Genomic DNA, 27,841 nt, shown 5'->3' on the forward strand with positions numbered 1-27,841 from the left:
TCTGTGGTATATCCATGTGGATATGTCTTATAAACAGTTGGTTATATGAATCTGAAGTTGAGGAAAAGTCTAAATCAGAGATAAGAGATTTGAGAATCTTCAACTTCTAAGTGGTTGTTATGAATGGATTAAATTTCCTAGGAATAGTATATAGAGAGGAAAGAAATCTAAAGACACAACTTTGAGAAATACCCAAGTTTAAGGGACTGGCAAAAAAAAAAAAAAAAAAAACTGAATCCTGCTGAAAAATGACAAAGTAAAGAAGAGCCAAAGAAGTTTAGTCAGAACCAGAAGAATGTTGTGTCATGAATCTGAGGGTGGAGACAAAGAAAAATTAGTTATGTGTTGGTAGATAAAATTTTTTTTAATTTCCATTGGATTTAGCATTACAAGGGTCATTGGTGGCCTTAAACATTAGGAGGTCAGTCTTTGGAGTGAGGCATATTTAATTTCTATCTCAGTTCTTACTATCAGTATGACTTTAAACAAGTAATTTAATTCTCTAAGCCTCAGTTTCCTCCTCTTGTATAATTTGCCTCTCAGAACTATATGAACACAAAGTTAGAGAATGCATATAAAGTCAGCAGAGGTTGACTCAGTAAACTTTGAGTAAATGGAAGCTATGAATATGGAAAGTTGTTTTAAGAGTTTTGATTATAGTGGATTGAGGAGTGAAAGGAACAGTATAAGTGACTCGAGAGCTGTGGATAAGGAGGGAAGAACAAGATGATGTGGTATCTAATAGTAGGTATTACCTCAAGGGAGATTTTTATTTTAGGAGAGAAACCAGAGTAAAGGAAGAGGGACTGGAATTTAGAGAGGAGATGACCTGTGTAAACAGAGGGGATAGAGTATGACTGTGGGTAGTTCCTTAATGTTGTGTCAGAGTATCCTTTTAAACTTTCTCTGATTTCCTGGTTTCAGTGTAAACTGTATGTTTACTGTATGTCATTTATTTCACATACTCAGAAAAGTACAAGTGAGATAACCAAGTAAAAATTACCATTATCATGTTGTAAGTGGTGATCAAACCAATATGAGAATATCCTGGGAATTAATCATTCTAGAATTTTTTTCTCACCTCATATCTCAATATCCAGTCAATAACCAAGTCTATTGTTTCTGCTTCCAAAATGAAAAATTATGTATCTTTCTTGACTTCTTCATCCACCCTACCATGGTCCTGTATTTCATTCTTCATTTCTCACCTGAATTGGCAGCTGGTTTCCCTCATTTACATTTCATTTCCTTCTAGTTGCATTGCTTCCTTATTTAAAATTATTTTCCCCCCAATTTTATTGGGAGGTAATTGACATATCACAGTATATTCATTTATGGTGTACAACATAATGATTTGATGTGTGTATATATTGTGAAACTGTTACCACAATAAGTTTGTTAACATCTGTCACCTCACAGTTATATGTATTTTTCTTGTGATAAGAACTTTTAAGGTTTACTCTCTCAGTAACTATCAAATATTTAACTCAATATTATTATCTATAGCCACCAGGCTGTACCTTACATCCCTAGAATTTGTTTAAAATTCTTACATCTTCCAGTTGCTTTACTGTTCTTATCCATTCAAAATATCTCCATGCCATTTGTTGTCAGTGGTGAGCAAGTCAGATTTCTTTTCAATTTCTGCCCTATGGAGCTTAAGGATGGCCTTAAACTAAAACATTAACTCCTTGCATGTAAGACAGGGTCTTCTATGACCTTGACCCAGCTCTTCCTGTAGTATACTTTGTGTGGTCCTGGCGGTTCATGGGGTCGCAAAGAGTCGGACACGACTGAGCGACTGAACTGAACTGAACATGCTCTTATTGTTGGATATTCTTATATATCCTGTGGTATCCCCCTGTCTGGAATGTACCCAGTCTTTTCTTTCACTACTTGGGCTCCCTTTCATCTTTCAGTTCTCTGTCTCAAACATTGTCTTTTCTGTAAAGCCTTCTTTACTCTTTAGTAAATATAAGCATTTCTTCCTTTGTCTTCACATTACATCTTGTTCTAACTTCCTCTTTATTTTAGCTGAAATCATATTCTAACAATGATATATAAGGTTAGGAACCTTATCAACTTTACCTCCAAATCCTAGAACCCAGGAAAGTGCCTGGCATGTCATAGTCAGATGTAGTTACCATTAGTTGAGAAACTACTATGTGTTAAAGGCTGTGCTCAGACATACATTATCCCACTTAATTCTCAACAAAAATATGGCTCTAGCTATTGCAATGTCCCTGTTTTACAGGCAAGGACGCTATCAAGTAATTTCCCCAGTGCCACACAAGACAGGTAAATGGTGACATCAGGCTTTTATATTTTTGAAACTATGATTTCAAAGTAGATGCTTTTAACCTTTAAGTTTTCCCACATTAGTAAATAACTGTTGAAAAAAATTTTGATATATTTCTAATATATCATGCCTGAATATAATTGGGAAGCTTTCTATGTTTGGAATATAGATATCTAAAATAGAACTTTCCTAATAGTGATCGTGTCATCTCATCTCTTGAACTAGATAAGAAAATGTGGGCTGTACTTATGTATTTCCATCTTTCATCAGGAAACAAACATAGAAAACACATTTTCATTTTAGACATTTACATTCAGTGTGTGTTAATGTACATATATATGTGTATATATTAGAGACAGGTAAATGTATGCATACTGTAGAAATATAAAAATTCTTACTCTTTAGAAAGATAGAGTGTAGCTAAGAAAAGCCTTAAGTGAAATAATCAAAGAACAATTAATTGTTTAAGTAAGGGGAAAACTGCTATAGTGTAGAAACAGTGGAGACCTGGAGAATAGGTGGGATTCAAAGAAATTAAGTGGAATTTGAAATAAAAAGAAGTAGAAGGAAAAAGAATCCCTCATTGCAAATCTATCCAAGATAATAAATGAATTTATGTTAATTATTAAATAATTAAATCACCTGACATTTTTCTCATGAAAAATAATCGTGAGCCTAAAGAAACAAGGGATAGAATTTAACTATATTTCTAAGCTTGAAATATGTTAGCTGTATTATTGGTTTCTGTTTGTCCCATTGGAATAGAGTTTATCATTTGGAAATATCATTTTTTATTTCATGATAAATAGCATCTTTGAAAGTTGAACATTCAAGGGATAAAAAACAGAAGAAAGTTTTTCATTGAGATCTTACTTTGACCAAAAGTGGAGAAATACAAAGAGATCTTACTGTTTACTCTTTTTCTCTTAAAACAGCAAACTCATTATTACATTGGGTAAGAAACAAAAGAGAAAGAATGAGTCTTCAGATGAAATATCTGATGCAGAGCAGATGACACAGCATGCATTCAAAGAGGAAGACTCTCAAGTGAGTATAAAATTTTTTTCTGAGAAATGAAGCACTGGCAGATTTAGATAGCATAATATTATTTTATGGATATTTATACTGTAGTTTAGTGGTAAAAGTACATTTTATTTTCATAGAAGTTATATGACAAAACATTATTACAGTATGGTCCTACAGTGTTAGACCTGGGAGGAAACTTACACATCCTCTTCAAACCCTCTCAGTTTTCAGATAATGAGACTGAAGCCCAGGAGAGTTTAAGTAACAATCCAAAGACCCTGGTGGCTTTTAGCATGGAGAGTATCTAGTGATATTATTACCCTGTACTTATAGAGCATTATTAAATGAATTTAATGATGGAGATACTAATTTTAAAAGTCACATACAAATGATAAAGCAAATGGGTTGAATCATTCTTGAAGATAATTTCTTTGGTCTGCTTCTACTGAGGAAAAGATAAACAGGTATATTAAAAATCCCCTAAAGCAGACAAAAATACTGTGCATTTTTCCTTTTTATTTTTTTAATAGCTGTATATTCAAAATAACCTTGTGAAGTTAAAAAATTATATAGTAAAGGTCATAATAATTCAGGCCACCCTCTGCTCTCTAATAATTAAAGTACGACCCTAGGCCGTAGGGGTGGTGGCAGTTGTTGCTTATGGGGCCAGAAAGCCCCTGAATGGCCTTTCTTCTTCCTTATGCAGCTTCTTATCCAATGGGAGAGTAGTGGCTCAAGGCTCCTGGGCTGCTGCAAGAGTTGAGGTAAGGGCAGTGACTGAAGCTCCTAATATTATATGGCCTGGCTTTTTCTTCATATGTTATCCTTAACTTAGGCAAACTTATCATTATTCAATATGAGAAAATGTAGTTAAATTTTTACTAAAATAATGCTGGCCATTTTTCCATTATGTAATTACCATACAATGAAATGGTAGAATAGGTTAACATGCATATTTCTTCCATGCCTTTCACAGTACTTAACTAGGTTGCTTTGACAAGTGTTTTGCTTTAACACAAAAATTTTAATGGAGAAGGAAAGAAATATTTTCTGGTAAACAATCATAAATCTGTATTATTGATATATTTAAATATATTAATATATAAATTATGTATAAATATCTAAAAGTAGTTTTCAACCACAATGGATTGTCAAGATTTGAAGGCTTGAAAAGTAATTGAAGGTTTAGAGTCAAGTGAAAAATCTAAAAATATGGTTATGATATTTAATTTTTTACCTGATAGAGAATAATTCAATAATCTAACTACATTTAGCAACTTAAATTATTTTTTAAAGCCCCTATAGCACATTTTAGCACATTTTATTAGGTCTATGATAGGAAACAAATGTTACGTTATCATAATGAAGTATTTAGTCATTTAAGAACATAATGTTTCTGACCTCTTATGTAAAGTGCTGTTGATTGAAGCCTTTAAAACATTAAGGAAAAGTTAGAAAAAAGAAATTTGAAGAAATAGTTTGTCACTTTTAAGTTGTCCTTTGAAAAATACTATGGAGAAAAAGAAAGCCAAAGCAACCCACATTGGCCTAAAATATGGACATTCAAATTAGTTCTGTATTTTTAAGGTAGTGAAACTGTTATGTAACAGAGAAAGCTAATTGGTTAAGAGTGGCACCTTACTTCTCTTTGCTGAATATGTATCTATATGCTCTAGTGGAATGTAAGTTTTGGTGAAATCAGTTGGAAAACTGCAAAAAAACTCACAGTTTTTTAAATTACTCATAGACTGATAAAAATCTTCATAGAATGAGGGAGCAGTTTACAGTATGTGGCTCTCATTCCTTCTTGTAAAGAATTACCTGAATGTGCATTTTTGTGAGTTAAAACGATTCTTTCAGGCCACTTGTTTACTACTTACTAAGGATTGTGTATGGCATTTCAAAGTACCTGACCTAAGTGATCAGAAAGGAAACTTTAATGTTGAAATCATCTATAGAATCTTCGAAAAGTGTACCAAATTATTACCGGACTTCATTATATAAACTATTTGTACCTAGTGAGACATAACATTCATAATATATGTTATTGTTAGAATAATAAGTGTCCTGAATGGTTATTAAATTAAGGTATTTTTGAGCATTAAGAACTGATGCCTGTAATAGAACTCCAAACATTTCTTTAGCCTGGTATTAGAGATCCATCAGAGAAGGCAATGGCACCCCACTCCAGTACTCTTGCCTGGAAAATCCCATGGATGGAGGAGCCTGGTGGGCCGCAGTCCATAGGGTCGCTAAGAGTCGGACAAGACTCAGTGACTTCACTTTCACTTTTCACTTCCCTGCATTGGAGAAGGAAATGGCAGCCCCCTCCAGTGTTCTTGCCTGGAGAATCCCAGGGACGGGGGAGCCTCATGGGCTGCCGTCTATGGGGTTGCACAGAGTCGGACACGACTGAGGCGACTTAGCAGTAGCAGCAGAGATCCATAGACTTTTCTCTCCCAGGGAATAATAAATGTTTCATATCTTTTCCAAAAGAGGATGTGGGAGAATTGGGTTTCTGTAAGTCCTTTGGGCTTCCTCAGTGGTTCAGTAAAGAATCCTCTTGTAATGCAGGAGCCCCCAGGAGATACAGGTTCGATCCCTGGGTCAGGAAGATCCCTGGAGAAGGAAATGGCAACCCACTCCAGTATTCTTGCCTGGGAAATTCCAGGGACGGAGGAGCCTGGCAGGCTACAGTCCATGGGTTCACAAGAGTAAGACACAACTTAACAAGTAAACAAAACAAAAGCTAGTATATTTCTTAGTGAACTCCCCAGCCTTTATGGGCTTCCCTGGTGGCTAAGATGGTAAAGAATCTTTCTGCAGTACAGGAGACCCATGTTCAGTCTCTTTTATATAATTTTTGTATGCCACCTTCCTGCCTCCCATAGTGACAAAATTGTCACCTTGAGCTTTGAAAATATAAATATCTTTGTGGCTAAGAGATGGTGACCCATCCTAATTGAAGCATGGAGTTTTCTACTACATTTGGCTGAGCTGCCTCACCACAGTAGTGCCTTTCTTTCTGTCAATATTCCACTACTTTCAAGAGAAGAGGCACTACAGCCTTTCTGAATACAAATAAGTTTGTCCCCACACTGCTGCGCTGATTCAGTTTTGTTATGGCAATGGTAGCATGAAAGACCTACCACATTGAAGACATTGGCAGAAACCAAAAGGAGAACACATGGGTATTCTGTTAGTTGCATTTTGGGGAAATGTTATGGGAGTTACTAAATACACAGAAGGATAGTAAAAGGAAGACGGAATATTGAGTAGTAGAACAGTTCACTGAGGTACCTCCATCCATGAGATTTTAGGGAGGTACGCAAAGTTAAACCTAAGTCCTTTGGGATTTTCAGGCAATTGTGTAATTTGTTTTTTAGTGGGAACATCAAATATTAGATTTTTAGGGAGGTAAGTAAAGCCATGTGCATTTGATACTTGCTTTTAAATTATTTAGATTATTTTAAAATCATGTTACTGCACAGAATACTTTCTGAAGAGCTTTCTTCCGTTTTTATGATAGTGCTGATATTTATTTTTAAGGGAAGCTAGTAAAGGCAGTAAAACAGTGGTTCCTCCTTCATTCACATTTAAGTTTTTAAGTAGCTTTCATACTTTGTTATTTTGTGTGTCTCTTTTAAAACATTTTATGTTATTTGTTTTTTTTCTGTTTTAAATACAGGTTCATGGGTTTTGTGTCAAAGTTTTTATTTTAGTTTTACACCCCTGATATTAAACCAATATTCATCTGATGACTTTCTAGGTTTGAATACTGTGCTAGTATTAGTATTTTAAAATACATGTTTCCCAATCTGTGAAATAGTTAAATAAAAAGACCTTTTTATTCTTAACAAATTCAAAAGAAAAGTAATAAAGGTATTATTGTTAATCATTCTTACTTGACATTTTAGGAAGTAAAACTAAAGATTGCAAATCTTTGGCAAAGCGAAAATTATAATCTTCCTTTAATTAAAAGTAAAAATGAGGAAAGATGAATGCAGAATACAGTTTTGAAAATTTAATGTACAAAATTGTCACATGACCCTTTAAAATAAATCATGTGAACATGATCCTTATCATTCATTACAGAAAAGAAGATCAAATCGACAAATTAAAAGGAAAAAATATGCAGAAGATGCAGAAGGGAAACAATCTGAAGAAGAGGTTAAAGGCTCTATGAAAATAAAAAAGAATTCAGCTCCTTTACCTGGTGAACAGCCTTTACAGTTATTTGTGGTAAGACAGATTTTAGGTTGTATGACAAAAAACATTTTAAACCAATGTAAATTAAAAATCTTCATTATCTTTCCTCCTAAAACCTACATTAACTTTTCCTCCTAGGTTCCATATTATAGTTAATAGAACCATTAGTTATTTGGATCAGAAACCTAGGTATTTGTTCTCTCTTTTTTTATCTTTACTTCTTGACATTCAATTTTTTGCCTCCTAAATATGTTTTCCTGCGACTCCTCCAAACTCTATGTTTTTTGTGGAGTGTTTCTAAATTACAAGTTTAATTACAGTACTTTTCTTGAAAACTCCTCTAATGGTGTCCTAAATCAGAAACAACTGAAAATGCACTTTTTACAGCTTATAAAGCCTTTCGTATGGATTTTTTGGCCTTATGTCCTTCCACTTCCCTCTAAGCTCTCAGTCCTCTGGTTTGATGAACATAGTTGTCTCAGTGCCATATTTTGATACCTTTATGTCTTTACATATGCATTTTCCTCTTTGTAGAGTTCTTTTACTCTCCCTTATCTGGACTGTAACCCAGCTACTCATTTCCTTGCTGAATCATCTGACACCTTGAACAAGTATTAATCTTCTCTATGCCTGAGCTTTCTAATCTGCAAAATGTAAACTATTGAGAATAATGCATAAGAGATTAAAAAGCCCAATATGTTTACTATGATGGTGATGCCAGTGATGATGAGGACAGTAACAACAAGTGATTTTTTTCATTTTGTATTTCTAACATTTAACATGATCCCTGACATGTTAAATAAGTGTTTGTTGGATTTTAGTATATTTATAGACATACAGAGTGGCAACTGAAATGTTTTCAGAATGTATCATCATACTTTTTCTCCTCCTTCACATAGGAGAATCCAAGTGAAGAAGATGCTGCAATTGTGGACAAGATACTATCTTCTAGAACTATAAAAAAGGAAGTAGGTAGTGATACATTACATTCTGTACTTTATATTCCATGGCCTGATTGTAAAACTCATAATTATTGAATCTTTTTCTTAGATATCACCTGGAGTGATGATTGATACAGAAGAATTTTTTGTAAAATACAAGAATTAGTAAGTATTTGAGTTGGAAAAAAAAAAGAAAGATATTATTTCAATATGAATTAATATTTTGAATATATTAAATTCTTATTTTTCTTTTATCGGTATTTTTAAATATTTTATTTGTTATTGCATGAACTTAAAAATCATTAAAAAGTGAATAGACTATGAAAACTTTTCCTGTTAAAATTGAGTAGATTTTTTCCCCAAAAAAACTACTGACTAACATCAAAATGCAGGAATATTTATAACTGATGCTTTTGGAAATAATAGACATTTTCCATCATATTATACTGTTAAACTTTTCAGATTTTGTTCAACTTTTTCTTATGCTTTGGTGAAAGAAAGTATTTTAAATAAAATTACATTGCTTTCAAAACAAGTTTGCTTTCTGGTCATGACAAAACTGTTATAATGAAGAAATGAATGAAAAGTAACATCTTTGTTATCCTTATGACTCAGTTTACCATTTTATGTAGTGATCACAGTGGCTTTATTTTAGAAATTATATGAGAGTCTGTTGACATTAAATGAAATGATGAACAGCCTATTTGCAAAGTTGAAGATAATATTTTTAGAGGCCATGATTAAAAATAAATCTAAAAACAAAACATAATTTTCTATATCATTCTAATATACTACTTTTATAACATTTTAGCTCTTATCTTCACTGTGAATGGGCCACAGAACAGCAGCTTCTGAAAGATAAAAGGATCCAGCAGAAAATCAAACGATTCAAATTGAGACAAGCACAAAGAGCACATTTTTTTGCAGACGTAAGAAGAAAAAGACTATTCTGTGTTGAACTCTAAAGACATGTCGTATTATGTATCAAAAACTTAAGTATTGTTCATTTTAATTCTTAGGCTTCTACTTTTGATATTTGACTATAAATGATATCTACATATTTTCCCCCCTAAATTTAGCTTGTGAGTGAAGTAGCTCAGTTGTGTCCAACTCTTTGCGACCCCATAGACTGTAGCCTACCACGCTTCTCCTCCGTCCATGGGATTTTCCAGGCAAGAGTACTGGAATGGGTTGCCATTTCCTTCTCCAGAGGATCTTCCCAACCCAGGGATCGAACCTGGGTCGCCGCATTGTAGACAGAGACTTTACTATCTGGACCACCAGGGAAGCCCTAAATTTAGCTTGGAAAGTAGCTAAAACAGGAACACTAATAAATCAGAATGGTAGCTATCTCCTGTATTTTAAAGTTAACATTTATTTCAATACCTTTTAGAGTTGAATGTGAGTATATTAATATCTTAAAGTATTTTATCAGCAAACTTATTCAAGTAATGGTGACATAACAAATAAATGAAAAAGAAGATTTTTCAGTATATGAGATACTGCATATTTTCTGTATCAGCTTTGTGTATGCATGAACAGAACATCATTGGAAAAATTCATTAACTTTTCCAGGCCTTTTTAAAAAGTCAGATATCCTTTCCTGCTCTAAACTTTTTAATTTTTCTTTTAATAGACTTTTTTAGAGAAGTTTTAGATTCATCTAATTATTTTAACTTTTTATTTGAAAATGTTAGTACTGGATTTTCCCACATATATTTTAACTAGATTCCTTATATGTTAACATTTTACCATATTTGCTTTATCATTCACATTAATTCTTCTGTCTCTGTGCACTTCTCTCCCTCTTTCTACCTCTCTCTCCCATGTACATAATTTTTTTTCTAAACCATTTGATAATTCTCAATTTCAGTATTTTCTAGAAGCATTTTTCCATAATAATAGTACAATTAACACAGACATGGTAATATTATCTCATCTGTTAGACCTGAATTCATATTTCACTAATTGTTCCACTAGTATTTTTATAGAAAAAATTTTTTTAAAGTATGTTTATGCTAATTCTGATCCAAAGTCTAGTTCTGCAGTGCATAATACATTTAGTTGGCATGTCTCCTTTAATCGGTATTTTTTTGTTTTCCATCCCTTGGACTTTCTTTTTAAAGAATTTAGGTGGTTTATTCTATAGTGTGTCCCTCAGTTTGGGGTTGTCTTGATGCTGCCTCAGCTTCAGGTCATGCATTTTTTTAAATGAACATTACAGAAATGATGCAGCAGCATTCTCAGTGAATCATGTCAGGAGGTATATGATACCTATTTACCCAATTATTGGTAGTGTTAACTTTAATCACTAGATTATGTTAATATCTTATGGCAGATTTTTCCACCATGAAGCTATTTTTATTTCTTTGTAAAGTCTACTTCAAAAATTTGTTGACTGAAATGACCTATCAACTTATGGATGCTGGGAGGTCCTCAAAAATTTCTCTCTTCCTCACTCTGGTAAATCTCTTATTGAGCTATTGGGGCTTACCAGGTGGCTCAGTGGTAAAGAATCTGCCTGCCAGTACAGGAGATGCAGAAGATGCGGGCTCGATCCCTGGGTCGAAATGATCCCCTGGAGAAGGAAATGGTAGCCATCCCAATATTCTTGCCTGGGAACCCTTGGGCAGAGGAGCCTGGTGGGCTGCAGCCCACAGACATGACCTAGTGACTGAGCACACACAGTGAGCAAAGGTTTTAGAAGTGCTTAACTAATAATCTTTTAATTTTTCATGAAGGTTAATTTTTTTAATGTGCCTCAGGTACAAGATAAACTGGAGCTATGCAGATTTTCTTATAGAATACTTTTTTACCATTCTGGTGTTGGGTAGTGCTCTTTTATTACCAAGTGTGTCTTGTACATGGAGATGATAGTATTGATCAGGAATGGATTAAGATAATGAGAACTAAAGGCAGAGCCATGGAGTACTGTAACATTTAGAGGTTAAACAGGAAGAGATGCAGCAAAGATAACTGAGCTGGGCTTTGGAAGTAAGGCTTTCAGGCATGATTAAGAATTAGCTAAGCAGGTGAGAGAAGGAACAGCGATCTATTCAGAAGAGAGAAAAATAAGTATAAAAACATGAAGGTGTGACAGAACATGGAATTTGAAAAGCATGTGGTTTTGTACTTTTGAAGCATAATATCGGGTATGGCTGTGTCAAGCAGTAGGAGATGAGGCTGGAGGAAAATGTTTGAGCCTGTTTATTCCCCAGAAACAAATGTGGGCTTGGTTCCCAAATAGGGGAGAGTCAGTAAAGAATTTGAAACAAGGGAACAATATGTAAGATTTATAAAGATCCAAGTAAGAAGACATGAGGCAGTGAGAATGAGGAAGGAGGAACCAATTTAAGTTATAAACAAAATTAGAATCTGTGTGAATCAATGAGTTAAGGGAGGTGGGAGATGAAAGAAGAGAAAGAATCTAAGACGACTTCTCCGTTGTTGGCTTGTGTAACTGGGAGTAGCTGCTGCTGCTGCTAAGTCACTTCAGTCGTGTCCGACTCTGTGCAGCCCCATAGACGGCAGCCCACCAGGCTCCCCCGTCCCTGGGATTCTCCAGGCAAGAACACTGGAGTGGGTCGCCATTTCCTTCTCCAATGCATGAAAGTGAAAAGTCAAAGTGAAGTCGCTCAGTTGTGTCCAACTCTTCGCGACCCCATGGACTGCAGCCTACCAGGCTCCTCCACCCATGGGATTTTCCAGGCAAGAGCACTGGAGTGGGGTGCCATTGCCTTCTCCAGCTGGGAGTAGAGTGTGGCCTAAAGTTGGTGCTGTGTTGGCCATTAGCCCAGTTAGAAACTACAGGCAGAAGTACAGGTTGAGGTGTAAATGAATGCAGTTGAGTGTGAGGTCGCTCAGACAGTTTGCATTTAGTTAGGTAAGGGGGTCTTGAGCACAAGAACCAGCACCAGATAGTGTTTGATACAAATGAGAGAGGACCCTTCAGGTCAGGTGATTGGTCTTCAACTCTTGGATCTGGTTACTACTGAGGAAAGTAGCACAAGAAGGTAAAGGAAAGCCTCTTTTCCAACTAGGAAATTTTAAAGGATATACCTTCTAGAGTAACTTACTTGTCTGAGGTGCCTCATTTTTTTAGTGCTTTTTACTTGAGTTTTTTTTAATACATAACTTGGTGATTCATAGTACAGACAAATCATAGAAATCTTTTAGAAATTAAAATGGAAGTATTCCATTTTTTGAAATTCAGTTACAGTCAAACTAAAGTGTTTGTTCTATAGTGAATAGCTAGTAATAAGTTTGTCTTAATTTCACTTTTATTTTTCTACTTCTTTGTCAAATATCAATTAAGTTACTTTTAATTTTAGATGGAAGAAGAACCATTTAACCCAGACTACGTTGAAGTAGACAGAGTGTTAGAAGTCTCTTTTTGTGAAGATAAAGATACTGGCGAGGTAAATATTTGTTAGAAATTATTTTTGAGTAAGTAAGAAAAATCTAAAACCTTCCAGGTATTAAAACATTACTTTTTTAGAGGTAATGATCTAAAAACGCTAAACAAAGTTTCATAAGTCTTTACCAGTAAAGATTAATATATTTAAATTTTTTCTGGGGATTCTCAGTTTAAACTGTTTCTTACTATTCTTTTTCAAATTAATAAAGTGAAAAAAACTTTCTTTTACAGCCTGTTATTTACTATTTAGTAAAGTGGTGCTCATTACCGTATGAAGATAGTACTTGGGAACTAAAAGAAGATGTAGATCTTGCAAAAATAGAAGAGTTTGAGCAATTGCAAGCTTCAAGGCCTGACACAAGACATTTGGTAAGAATATGCCTTATCATCATAAAATCTTAGCATTTCCTTAATCAAGAGGTGTAGTGTGATTTTTGAATTTTGAATTTAGTCTGGTGTGCAATTAATACTGTATTTTTAAAATGACTACATAGTAAATAAAATTACTACATAGTATTGTATATATGTTAATTTAACTATTCCTCTATTAGTGGATACTCCAGGTTTTTTCTATTCCAAACAGTGCTACATTGAAACATGGAACCCTTTATAAGTGAAATCAAAAGTATTAATATAATTGTTTGGTCAGAACATATGTGCATATAAAATTTTTGATAAGAAGGGACTTCCCTGGTAGTTCAATGGCTAAGACTCCATGCTCCCAATGAAGGGGGCATTCAGGGGCCTGGGTTCAATCCCTTGTTGGGAAACTAAGATCCCGCATGCTGCAATGACTACAACAACAAAAATGATCCCACATGCTGCTGCGGCTAAGACCTGGTGGAGCCAAATAAATTAAAAAAATATTTAAAATTTTTTTGAAAAGTATTTCCTTTTAAATTTTCCCTCCAGAAAAGTTTCAAATACTTCTGCTTAATCTTGAATTTACTCAGGTTATTTATAAAAATGTCAAAGGTATCAGTTTCAGCTCTAAGCAGTGTTATTAATTCTCTGTCAAAGAAAAATCTTTAATATACCCACCTTTCCCTTGCTTTCTGTAAACCAGTTATTTATTTATAACTGAATAGCTCTTCTACTTCCATAGTAGCTTTATTTTTAGAAAAACCGTTTGAATAGAATATTACTAAAGATCCACGTAGATTAAGTACACTGGTTTCTTATTGATTCATCCTTGTCTCTCCTTGCTTTAAAAAGAAAAACTGAATCAGTTATTGATTTTTCTAGTACAAAGACTACAGAATTCTAGAAGGTTATATGGCAAGTTGTGTTATTTTAATAATTACATTTTTTTTTTACTTAAAGCATAGGATTGTTAACATGTGAATCCAGTTTGCAGAACCAACCAAAAGAAATTCACAAAGAAATATACTATGATTTTAATTAAATATTTTGGCCAGTCCTCTTTTAAATGTAATTTGGTCATAGAAATTTCTTCACTAAAGAGGAATTTGGTATATGAAAAGACTAGAAGAGATTACTTTTCAATTAGAATCAGAATTAAGGAAAGCTGTTATGAAAAATGTGGAGATGTAATATAAAAGAAGAAAGTTAATTGTTCCATGGAAGAGACCATATTGTTTTTATAACAATTTTTTTTCTGGTTGTCATTTTATTTTCTGGTCTTCTTAATCTGTCTTTCAATAATACCCATAGCTTATTATCAAGAGAATAGCAGCTCACCTCTATTCCTTTTGTCTTCCAAGTGCCTTTTCTTGAGCCAGGAAAGGAAAGTATTAATTAATTCAGGGAGGAGCAGTCTAAAGGATATTATGAAGAGGAAAAATTTTCTTTTTGGAGTGGGGTCCATATTTCAGTGGTAACCTGATCTTTAGCCTTATTAAGTAAGCTGTTTTCTTAGTGGTTGTCTGTCAGAGGTGCTTATCAGTACCATTTTGGAACTTTTCGAAAATTAGAGGTGCCTAGTTTCTGTATCCTGGCTCCAGAATCAGAATATCTCTGAGTGGACCCCAGGTGTTAAAAGTCTTTCCCACATGGTGGGAAGAGCCACTGCCTTAGATATATTTGTAGTCTTTGGTAATGTAGCCAACAGAATTAATCCCTTCAGTTAAAGTAAAATCAATTTGACAAAAGTGCTAGTTTATCAAAGTCAAGTAATATAGGAGGTAAGTGATTTTTTTCTTTTTGCCAGTCTATTATTATTAAATGAAACAACATATAAACGTGTTTTTGAACAAATGAAATTTGTTCCTAAACTAAGGAAATAGTGATTGGATTACTGAAAGGAAAATTATTGGAGAACGTTATTTAATGTGGAAATTGTTTTAAAGTTCATTGGCTACTATTTAAGAAATTTTTTTTTTTTTTTTAGTAAACCCTGCATATTTCATATTTGGGTTCTATTGTAAGATAGTACTTTTAAAATTTATTTATAGTTGTTTCTACAATGTAGAATACAATTTTCTGTATACTGATCTTATGCAGTGTTGGTAAAATCACTTCTTAGTTTGTGTTTTTTCTAGATTACACAGGATTTTCTGTATAATCAAATCATGTCTTCTGGAAATTAATAAAGTTTCACTTCTTCCTTTTTCATCTTAATGACTTTTATTTCTTTTTCTTGCTTGATTACTCCTATTACAACCTATAGTACAGTGTTGAATAGAAGTGATGAGAGTGGACATCCTTGCCTTTTCTGATTTTAGGGAGAATGTATTCATTTTTTAACCAGGACATATGATAGGTGGCTTTTTCATAGATGCATCTTATTAAGTTGAGGAAATTTCCCTCTATTCAAAATTTAATTAGAGTTTATTTATTAGGAATAAATGCTGAAGTTTTCTAATCCCCTTTTTTACATCGATCTGAGATTATCATAGGTTTTTTTTTAGCCTGATCAACACTGATTAATTTTCAAATTTAATCCATCTTCCATACCTGGGAAAAACCCCACTTGGTCTTGCTGTATTACCCCTTTTATATGTTATTAGATTCCATTTGCTAAAATTTTGTTACTAATTTTTTATCTTTGTTTATGCAGGATATTGGTCTCTAGATTTCTTGTAATTCCTTTGTCTAATTTCAATATCAGAGTTTCACAGAAAGAGTTGAGACTATGCCTTCCTCTTCAGTTTTCAAGAAGAGTTTATGTAAAACTTATTTGGTCCTTAGATGTTTGTAAAATTTCATCATAATGCCATATATGTTACCCTTCTGTGATTATTTTAAAAACAGTGCTTTTACCATGTATGAGATGTATGGAAAATCTAAAAGTCTGAAATACATCATTCATTTGTTTTTCTACAAAGGATCGTCCTCCTCCTAATATTTGGAAAAAAATAGATCAATCCAGGGATTATAAAAATGGCAATCAACTCAGGGAATACCAGCTGGAAGGACTCAACTGGCTCTTATTCAATTGGTACAATAGGTATGTAGTATGTATTAATAAAAAAATATTTTATGTGTGTTTTAAAAATGTGTTCCAAAATACATTAAGTAAAATTGATACTAATGTTCCTACATTATTACTATCATGGAGTCTTCATTATTGAAAGAAAAATTGTGGTTATCTCTGGAAGATAATGTACATTATAATTTAGAATTTTGACTACAGTTGCTTCCCTTAAGTATGTAGCAATCAGAATAGAAGAAAGTTGATATATTGATTCTTAATCAAATTTGAGATAGCTTTCTTAACATCATCAAACATCAACTATGTTATCAAATGTTTTTCAACTTACACTACTGTCTGCCAGTAATTGAATCTAGTTACTAAGGTGTGAGCAGTTTCATCTAAAAAGTTAAATAAGTCTGTAATGTACATCTTCAAGGAAGCAGATTTTCAGTAATTGCTAAGGAATAGAATACAAAATATAAGACCTAGTAATGAATTACCCCTTATTACCACTTATTATTAATTTTCCAAACTGTTTACAAAGCTTTTTGGAATATTATGTCACCTTTTTTTAGTGAGATGGAAAATTAATTGCTAAAGAAGTAAAAAATGGTATCTTGATTGATAAAAAAAAGTCTGATTATGTATATAAAAGAGCAAATGAAGGTACTATTACTAGTAATGGTAGCAAAATTTTATGACACTTATTCAGAATCATTTTTCTGTGTTTTTACTTGTCACATGATTCTTCTGTTTCACTAAGTAACAGTGAGTCATGAGTCCATGGCAATGGTGCCTCCATCAACTCCATCAGATGGAGTTAGGGGGATCTGTTATCCCACACAGTGCTCTTCCCCCTTGTTTATATTTTCTAAGTGTTATCATTTTTCCCAAGAGAATCTTCCTGGTAAAATAGTCAACAAAATTTTAATTGTCTTCTCTTATCAGTACCCTTTCTCAGTTGCTTGTTTTAAACTTATACCATTTTCCTAAAGCACTTTATCAGAACCCTACCCCCTTCACTCACTATATATGACTGCTTCTTAGAGAAGTCTAGAACCAGTAGTTGAATTCATTGAGATTGTTGCCTGCCCTCTCACACCCAGGCCTAAAAATGTATCTTCATCCTTAGCCATTCATGCCTCTGTCCTCCTTTCAGAAGTTAAATGGTGCCTCCCCAGAACCAAGATTGATGCTACAACCTCAACTCTTGACAGGCATCTCATCTAGTCTTCAGAACCTCACTTCAATCACTTATCAGCCTTCTCTGTTGTATCTTCAAACTATCCCATTAAGACTAATGCCATCCCTTCAGTCTGTGAACAAATTTGGGTTTAACCTATATATAAAAATTTAAAGGAAAGGATTAATCTTCTCTCAGCTCTGTTTTTCCTTCTAGCTACCTTGATCCCTCTTTGTACCTTCCAAGGTAGAGGTCCAGGAAGTATAGTCATCATGAACTCTTCCTGTTTTCTTATCTCCAATTCTCCTTAAACCTGTCGTTTGGATTTTAATTCTGTATCATCTCTGAAACTCTTAATTTTCTAATCCACAGTGTTTTTTCAGCCTTAAATTGCTGTCTCTGCTGCATTGGATAGTAGTTCTAGACCTTTTTTAAACTTTTCTCCCATTCTCACTTCCAACAGCTTCCATAGCGTTAACCCTCCCAGCTCTCCAGTACGTCTGTTACTATTCCTTTCAATAGTCTTTCCTGGTTCTTCTTCCTCTGCCTACCCATTCAGTGTTGGTTCTTTTTCTTTCCCAATGTGCTGTCTTCTTATATTACATGTTTGTTCTGCCTAAGCCAAACTTTATACCGCCCCCTGTGTCTTCACTTATCAGTAACATCTCTAAGGCGTTAATTCAAGCCCATATTTGTTTGCTTCTTGCTTCCTTAATGTCTATCTCAGTGATATTTTAAACACAACAAATTCACAGTTAACCTTATTATTTCCTGTTTCGTCCATATCAGACTTATTCTTCCACATTTTACATCTTGGTTAAGAATAATACAACTTACTTAGTCACCCAAATTTAAATCTGACTGTCATCCTACACTCCATATATCTGATTGATCATTAAGTCCAGATCGTTCTAACATGTATTTAAGTTTAGAATCAGTTTTCTCTTGATCTCCTACCTTAGTCCACAGGTCCACTATTCTTTGCTCTATTATTTTGGTACTTTCCTAATTACTGTTCCAACTTCAAGTCACCTCACCTTCTAGTATTCCCGTGGCACCAGAGTCAGCTTCAAGTACAAACCTAATCTCATCAGGTTTCTTTAACAATGTTCGATGACTCCCAGTCTCAATAAAATGATGTCCATAACCTTTATGACCCCTGCTTATCTTGGTAATATCCCTTCCTTTACCATTCCCTCAAAACCATATTAAACTACTTGTTGCCTCCCAGTTAATCGTATTCTTGACACTTGTACCCCTTTGTTCTGCCCTCTGGCAAAACCCTGCTCATTACTGACCTCCTCTTTGAAGGCAGTCTTAACTTCTCTCAGCCTTTCTAGATGCAGTTACATACTTACTCACCTGAGCTTCCATAATGAACTTAACACTGATGATTCTTAATTGGCCATATATCACAATCATCTGTGCGGCTTATTTTAGAATTTCAGTTGCTTTTATCCTACTTTGCACATTGAATCAGAATGTAAAGGAGAAGGCCATGGGTAATTGTTTCTTAGGCTGTTCCAGTACACAGCCAGAATTGAAAACCAGTTCTTAATTTGTGCTTCTGTGATAGCACGTTGCATGATTATTTATTTATGTCTGCTTTTCTAATAGATGCAAGCCCCTGGAAGGCAGAGAACATGTTCTTTATATATATATATATATATCCCTGAGATAAGAAGGCATTTAATAAATGTTTCCTGAATAAATAACATTTAGTTTGCTTTGTTCTTGCCATTTTGTTCTTTTAAAAACTCAAGTATCTAACAGGTGGTATCTTTATTTTGGAGCTACAAAAAAATCTATAGTTTTCCCTTTGCAATACTATAATAAAATTATAATCTTTAACCAAATCTGCACTTCAGAAACTTTCACGTTTTTATAAATGCAAGTATTTTAACCTGATCTCTCTGCTTTTTTTATATTTATCTTTTAAAACATTGTAGTATACAGAAAACCCAAAATATACATGGGTAATATATTTGTTTATTTCAGACGAAACTGCATTTTAGCAGATGAAATGGGTCTTGGCAAAACCATTCAATCAATTACATTCCTCTACGAAATCCTTCTGACTGGTATAAGAGGACCTTTCCTGATTATTGCTCCACTTTCTACTATTGCAAACTGGGAGAGAGAATTTCGTACGTGGACTGATATTAATGTTGTGGTTTATCATGGGAGCCTGATTAGCAGACAAATGATACAGCAATATGAGATGTACTTCAGGGACTCACAGGTGTGTTATTGGTGATTTTGTTTGTTGTTTGAAAGGTCAGATTTTAAAAAGATAAGCATTACATATTAATTACTTTCAAATTTGTGATAGATTTTATTTGCCTACTTAGATCTTAGTTTGATCTCTTTATTCATCATATTTATTTTACAATAAATTTTAGTAGCTGAAGAAAGAAATGACAAAAGTAGGCAAGTTCACACTGTAATTTACTGGAAGGAAGTATGCTGATTTATACAAACATACAAATTTGATTTTATACTTAATTTTTTAGCTAGAATAATTGTTTTATTAATTGTTTTAAATACACATTAAATTTATTTTAAAAATAATAACTGTCTCTTTGATCATCTTCCTGTTTTTTCCCTCCATTTAAAAAATGTACTTCTTCACTGACCACCATGGGTCTGAATGCCCATTGGGTGAAACCGTAGGTTGTCTTGTGTGTTCAGTGAGTTTTGATGTTAGACATTTGGGGTTGTTTTGTACACTGGTACACACATACCTCTGTGTCTTTCTTCCTTTGCTTTGATGGTTTTCTCCTCCTCCATATTCTAGAGGAATATTTTCCATTTTACTTTGACCACTTACTCTTTAGGAAGGGATACCTCTTTTTCTGCAAAATATACAGATCATAAAATTGAGATGACATTATATGAAAGAATTTCCTAGCAGAAGGTTAAGTTTAGAAAACATGAAATGCCAAGTTGCAGTTTTGAGTAGTAGTTTGACTCTTCCTAGGTGAAACTTTTACTAAGAAATAAGAAACATAGTTAACTAAAACACATTTCACACAAAATTGTGTTGTTTCATTAGAAAAGATTATGGCACTCTGCCTCAATAAGTACCTTAATATTTTATTTTCTTTTACTGATTCTTAACATTTTATAAGGATCATTATATGGCCAGGTCATGAGATATGGTATAGGTTAAGGTAAGATAAAGTGCATAGCCTTTTACTTTTGCCTACCAATTATAACTGATTTTCTATTTAGTTAAGGCTGAATATCAGTAAAATTAACTTTCTTCTACTTTAATGTTTGAAACAATTAGATTTCTGTGAAATTAGGCATGTCTGTAATCAGTTCTACTGAAAATTATCAACTTTGCATTTTTGGAGCCTATGACAACTTAAGTTGTTCAATTTCCTTCCATAGTGTTTTATTATTCTTAGTTGGACATTTGTAGAATTTTAGAGCTGTATGATATCATTAAAACCATTTACTCTAGCTTTTTAAAGGTATTTTTAAAATATTAGAAGTTTAAGATTTAATATGTATTTCATGAGTTTGGTATAAATGTGATAGCCAGAAAGCTGAAAGATTCCTGATGTGTTATAAACTGAATAGTATGTATTAAATTATATTTTATGGTAAATGTTATACATTCTAGAATATTGTGTGAAGGGTTTAAAATTTCAAGAGTTAAGGATGTCTCATGTAACGAGATAAATAGGTCTATACTTTAAATATAGAAATAACTTTCAGATTAAACTCTTTCAAATATATATTTTTTTTTAATTAAATGAACATTTAACTTCTGCTTTTTTCCAAATTATTAAATAATATGAAATCACAGAAATGGCAAAATTATGCTGTAATTTTCTGAATTGCACTGGAAAAAGTAATAGATAATAACACTAATATCTACACACATTTATTGAGTATTTACCATGTGCCATGCATTATGCTAAACAGTTTACATGTAGTATTTCATGTAATCTTTGTAATAGCTAACTTGTAAATAGGTGATATCTTCCTCATTTACAAATGAGGAAGCTGAAGTAAAAAGAAGTGATACTGTTTTCCCTAAAATCATAGAGCAAAACTGGTATTAATAAACCCAAGTCAGACTCAAGAACCTTTGTTTTTAAACAGTATCACTGAAACTGAATGCATCATATCCCAGGTTTTTAGAGCTGTATAGACTTATATTTTGTACCTATTCTAATATTCTACTGGAGTTATTGTTCAGCTTAATGGCCAGTGTATGCAATCAATATAAATTGTTCTAAAATTACTGTAATTTAAGTTGATAGGAATTTTAAAATCTAAATCAGATCACATGATTTTCTTAGCCCTTCATTTCTCCTAATAGTTTATAGTTTTCAATGCCATTTAAACATTGTCTTCACTTGGAATCTAGGACTTTATTCTTATAAACAAGTTCCTATATCACTTTCCTTTTGAAACCCCCTTTAAGTGATTCCTTCTTGTCTTAACTAAACTTGGGGGTGACCCAGGGCTCAGTCTTCTACTTTTTATATCCATACTCATTCCATCAGAGATTTCATTCGGTCACACAACTTAATTACCATCTGTACTGCCGGAAACTCCCAAATCTATATCACCAATTCTAACCTCTTTCCTAAATTCGAGTCATATGCAAACGCCTACTCAATTACTCCACTTGAATATCTAATAGACATCTCAAACATAACATGTCCAAAACTGAAATCCTGCATTTCCTCATGGTAGTAAATGGCAACCCCAGCTTCTAGTTGTTTGATCCCAAAAGTTTAGTCAAAACTTGAATCCTCTCTTAAACTCACTCCATTCCTATCCGTTAGTAAATCCTGTTGGTTCCACCTTCAAATTAAATCCAGAACTGGCCTCAATCCAGAACTGGCCTCCATTGATGATGGAGGCCTCCAAATCTCATGGCCTCCATTGATGATCTCTTGTTTGAATTACTACAACAGCCTCTTAACTGGTTTCTATGATCCTGTCCTTGGCCTTTTTCAGACTATTTTTTACCACAACAGCCAAGGAATTCTTTTAAAATATGTCAAATCATGATACTTCTTGTCTCAAAACCCTCTAATAGCTTCTTGCTCAAAGTAAAAGCCAAGAGTCCTCACCACAGCTTTCAAGACCCTATACAGCCTCATCCCGTCCATTCATTGGATTTTAGTCTCACTGGATTTCTTGCTAATATTTGAATACTGCCAAAGATATTCCCATGTTATGGCATTCACATTCTCTGTTTCTACCAAGAATGCTTCCTGGTCCAGATCTCTAGATATCAACATGCTTTCCTCCCTGATCTTCAGGACTTGGCTCAAATGTCACTTCTTAGTGATAGCCTCCCAGCCATTGTAAATAGAGTTGGAATGGTCACCTCCAAGCCCGTACTTCCCATACACATCCCTGTGTTATTTGAGTCTGTGACCTTTATTACTTTCTAACATAATTTCTTTGATTTTTTTTTTAAATTTTGGGATTTCTTTTTTCCTTAATGGCTATGTTCTATATTTGAGTAATTGGAACGTAAGTTCCAATTGGATAATTAGTTTTGTCTGTCTTGTTTACTGCTCTATCTCGTGCAGCCAGAACAGAGTCTGGCACATAAATACCCAATAAATACTTGCTAACTAAATGACATGAGTGGCCAGTTTTTATATTTACTACTTCTTTGCCATTATATGTGTGGAGTCATGGATATAAATAATAAACATAAACACTGAAATTTATTTGGCTAGATTTTATAATAAGCATTTCTTTTTTGACTTAACATTGTTAATAAGATTCTTAAAAATTATCAAATGTCTTATCAAGGAATTCTTTTTTGGATATAATTAATTGTATCATTGTTTTGGCAAAATTTTTGACAACATTCTTGAAAACTACAATCTAATAGTTTTAATGCTAAGGTTCCTCATTTTAAGGGAGTATCTCTGCATATATAAAAATTTCTATGGAAAACAGTTTTATAGCAAATGTCATTAAGTGATTTGTATGCTGGTTGATAGGAATTAAAAATTATGATCAAGACATTCTAGCAAATTACTACATTTGGTAATAAATTTCTAGGGGCGTATTGTTCGAGGAGCTTACAGATTCCAAGCCATCATCACCACTTTTGAAATGATTCTTGGAGGCTGTGGAGAGCTTAATGCAATTGAATGGCGATGTGTAATTATTGATGAAGCACATAGGTTAAAAAATAAAAACTGTAAACTTCTAGAAGGTCTGAAACTCATGAATCTGGTAAGTGACTTAAGGTCATTTTAATGACTTCCATTTCTTAGCTACATAGTAAAAAGAGCTAGTGCCAAAAACTTATTCCTTTTTTTTTTTTTAATTTTAAAATATGGATTTCTAATTTCTATCTGATAATTAAGATTATTTTGCTTTAATTAGTAAGGGGAAAAAAATCTCATCTGTTTTCTAAGACTTAAATTTTTTAGCACTTTTCTCTTAAAAGCTTTAGTAATTTTGTAATTTAAAAAGAGAGGAAAACCTTTGGAGAGTGTCCTATTGAAAAGAAATAAAAGTACAAGTTTTAAGGCTAAATTCCTCAATAAAAAGCCCTTTCACCAAAGTTAAAATATTATTCAGATCATTTTATCATAGAGGAATAAAGTTTCTGCACAATTAGCATGTATTTATTATAGTTAATGGGATTTTTGAAAGTCATCTTATTAATGTGTTTGCTTTCAAATCAAAGTATTTTGTGTTTTTTAACATTTCGATTTAATTAGCATCACATAATTAGTACGCGAGCACTTGAACAAATGACTCAAGTACATTTGCACAGAACTACATAAAGTAAAAGAACTACATAAAGTACAGAACTACATGAAGTAAAACAGTAAAGTGCTCCTTCATAGTCTTCATCCATGCCCACTCGTACTCTCCACTCCTTACTCCAGTATTTACAGATTGGTATATATCAGTCTAGACTATTTACTAACCTCAAATACTTATGTAGACATGCAGATACATATAGAAATATTTTGCTTAAGAATTTAGAGGTATTTTCAAATCAGATTTTAAATACTTTATACTATTATCACTAAAATATTTTTATTTCCTTTTGTTACTATTATGTTTAATTTGTAATGCATTTCTAGCTCAGAAATATTCCAGTCAGCCTTTCACATTGTTGAATTGTTACTTTAGTGATGTAAGAACTTGTTCTTTTGTAAGAAGTCAAGTGATGATCTGCTAAATTGTAAAGAATGAGCATTGTTTTGTATACTAATTACCATACCAAGAATGGCTAAGTACCCCTCAAGAATTTGTCTGTTTCCTTGAATAAAAACCTAAAAATAAACTTTTAATTATTTACTATTTTTCTTTTAAAACCAATAGGTAAAAATTAATAGCAGACAAAGTAAGCTATTATGAGAATAATGCAGTCAATTAATGAAGATGAGTGGGTGGAGATATATTTTGAGTTGATTCTTGAATTATGGTCAGAAAAATGTTTGCTTTTCAAAAACATGGAAACATTTGATAATCTATGTCAACTTTCATATCGTCTTAGCACAACGGTGATTGACATGGACTTGATAGTATATGATATTGGCATGTTATTCTTTCTTTATATAGGAACACAAGGTGCTTTTGACGGGCACACCTCTCCAAAATACAGTTGAAGAACTATTCAGTCTTCTTCACTTTCTGGAGCCCCTAAGGTTTCCTTCTGAATCAACGTTTATGCAAGAATTTGGGGATCTGAAAACAGAGGAACAGGTATCCTATTAGTCTTTGTAAATAGGTACATCAAATCTCTTCTCATTGTAATTATGCATGTGTATGCTACCTATATTGTCCATCATTTTTTATGCAGGTGCAGAAACTTCAGGCTATCTTGAAACCAATGATGTTAAGACGATTGAAAGAAGATGTGGAAAAGAAGTTGGCACCTAAGGAAGAAACGATCATTGAAGTAGAACTTACTAACATTCAGAAAAAATACTACCGGGCTATTCTGGAGAAGAACTTTTCATTTTTATCCAAAGGAGCAGGGCAGACTAATGTACCCAACTTAGTCAATACCATGATGGAGCTCAGGAAGTGCTGTAATCACCCGTATCTTATCAAAGGTAGTCGAAAAGGATTGCAAAGAAATCCTTTGCTTTCAACAGATACTCATGAAAAAACAAATGCTCAATAAAAGTAACACAGATGTAGTAGGTGCTACAAGGAAAGGCACTGACCCTGTGACTCTCCACCCTGGTGGGATTACAGTTGTTCCAGAGTCGGGGGCAGTGTGAGCTACTTCATAACAGTGTCCCATGTTAGCATCACCAGATTACAAAAGCAGGAGACGTGATCAGTCTAACGTGGAGTGCAGTTCCTCCACCAGGTTAATCCTCCTTATGGACAAAGACAGTAAAGCCCATGTTTGAATCTCTGAATTTACATTTTTCTTCCTGGTTTCTTTTCAGTCTGGATACACTAGTTATTGTCTCTAAATTTGTGTGCTCTGATAACAAGGTCTTGTTAGCTCCTCTATTAATGATCTGTCTGTACATTTGAGTATTTTTACTTCCTGGGGGTATATATAAAGAGTATATAGATATATATAGATATATATTTATATATATTATATATATATAAAGATATGTATTTATATATATATATAAAGAGTATACTTCCTGGGAGTATACTCTTTATGCAAGACAAGCTATTTCTTAGGCCAGTATCTAACTCGCTCGCAGTTCTGGTACTCTTATGGCTAGACAGGCTGGAGGGAAGGAGAGCACCCTTAATGCTAATCTAGACTATAGGAGAAGTGTGGTCAAACTTGCTTCCCTTTTAATTTTTCCTGTTTGCTTGTTTTGATGGCAAGCAGGATGCCTATAGACACATCTAGGTTATGATCACCTTGCAGTGGTGATGACTGTTGTATTGGTTTTTAAATACCGGAAATTTATTTAAAAGTTTGTGTTTACTCACTTAGGATAGAACTGTGTTTTCACTAATTCTTATCCTAAGAACATCCATTCAACATTTAGCAAATTTAAATTTATGTAAGACATTATGCCATTTGTCTTGGGAGATTAAAAAAATACTTAAGACACTGTCCTTATCCTCAGTGGAATTATAGGCTGGTGTTCTAGTACCTACATTAGAAAAATTTAATGTGTTAAAGAAGCACAGAAGATCACTGATTTAAAAAGAAAGTAGTTGAGAGTATCTGCATTTGTGTGTTGATGCTATCTTCTTATATTTTTTTGACAGGTGCTGAGGAGAAAATACTTGGAGAATTTAGAGATACATATAATCCAGCTGCTTCTGATTTTCATCTTCAAGCAATGATCCAGTCTGCTGGTAAATTAGTCCTTATTGATAAATTGCTTCCCAAAATGAAAGCAGGAGGTCATAAAGTGCTCATCTTCTCTCAGATGGTACGCTGCCTTGATATCCTGGAGGACTATCTTATACATAAAAGGTAAGGCATGTAATTCACCATGAATTATACTATAAAGTATGCTAAGTGTATGGTATTAAAGTTTCTGCAGAATGGTTTACTGTAACCCAGCTTTACTCAAGTCTTCCTTTTTACGTAGATTAGAATCCATTTAAATCTGTACATAAAGATTGTTTAAGATTATATATCAGGTTTTCCTAACCTACATATTTTGCAATAGTAGACAGGGCTAATGAGACTAAGAAAATTTTGCACATTGACAGATATTTGCTGACCTATTGATGGATGTATTAGGTTACATTTTATTTGATGTGTTTGTTAACCTTGTAGTAGCGACATTTTAAATGGATTTAATAACCGTCTTCAAAATTAAAGAAAATGATTCAAGATCCTTTTTCAGATCTTTTTCAGTGTTAAAATTAGAACCTGAACTTGCTGGACTTTGACTTATTGTACACTGTATAATATTTGCTCTTGCTTTCACCTTTTCTCTTGTGTTTAATGTGGTTTTTTTGGTTTGGTTTTGTTTTTTGGTGTATAGTAAGATATGTGGTTTTTTTGGTTTGGTTTTGTTTTTTGGTGTATAGTAAGATAATCTCTGCAATAATATCTAATCAGTATTTAGATAAGTAAGATATTTATCATAGGGTATTTATCAGAGTATTTGTGGGCCAACTAGAAATCAACACATTAATATCAAAGAGAATCTGAAGATTCAGCTGTAATTTTAGTTTATGATATTTTGACCCTTATTAATAAGTAAAGATCAGTCTATGCTAGTTTATATTTTCAGATATTTTATAGTACATTTTTATTTTTCATTTTGTTTTCAGTTCCACTTTTAGTGTCAGTGTTCTCTCATTTAGTCTTATTCCAAAATTTGTATGCTCCATTTTATACCAAGTAGAAGGAGGATTAAATTAGAATAGTCTTAAAATAACCATTCTTGCATTTTCTTGATGTCTTTACACAAAGAACTTTATAAGA

General features: G+C 33.3%; 1 protein-coding gene across 13 annotated transcripts in view; it reads left to right on the top strand.

Annotated features, from left to right (window-relative positions):
- Positions 1 to 27,841, top strand: part of CHD9 (chromodomain helicase DNA binding protein 9) — a 229,178-nt gene that overhangs the window by 145,395 nt on the left and 55,942 nt on the right. For 12 of the 13 annotated variants that reach the window (XM_055552539.1, XM_055552537.1, XM_055552544.1 and 9 more), the window contains 13 exons: positions 3,235 to 3,346; positions 7,421 to 7,567; positions 8,434 to 8,502; positions 8,585 to 8,640; positions 9,287 to 9,404; positions 12,807 to 12,893; positions 13,124 to 13,261; positions 16,180 to 16,301; positions 19,450 to 19,693; positions 23,503 to 23,679; positions 25,027 to 25,170; positions 25,268 to 25,523; positions 26,665 to 26,875. In XM_055552539.1, coding sequence (XP_055408514.1) covers positions 3,235 to 3,346; positions 7,421 to 7,567; positions 8,434 to 8,502; positions 8,585 to 8,640; positions 9,287 to 9,404; positions 12,807 to 12,893; positions 13,124 to 13,261; positions 16,180 to 16,301; positions 19,450 to 19,693; positions 23,503 to 23,679; positions 25,027 to 25,170; positions 25,268 to 25,523; positions 26,665 to 26,875 — 1,881 coding nt within the window. Of the gene's footprint in view, positions 1 to 3,234; positions 3,347 to 4,031; positions 4,090 to 7,420; positions 7,568 to 8,433; positions 8,503 to 8,584; positions 8,641 to 9,286; positions 9,405 to 12,806; positions 12,894 to 13,123; positions 13,262 to 16,179; positions 16,302 to 19,449; positions 19,694 to 23,502; positions 23,680 to 25,026; positions 25,171 to 25,267; positions 25,524 to 26,664; positions 26,876 to 27,841 lie in introns of all 13 variants that reach the window. The other variant, XM_055552549.1, reaches the window with a different exon arrangement.

Source organism: Bubalus kerabau, chromosome 17 (assembly GCF_029407905.1).
Source record: "Bubalus kerabau isolate K-KA32 ecotype Philippines breed swamp buffalo chromosome 17, PCC_UOA_SB_1v2, whole genome shotgun sequence".
Classification (NCBI taxonomy): Eukaryota; Metazoa; Chordata; class Mammalia; order Artiodactyla; family Bovidae; genus Bubalus; species Bubalus kerabau.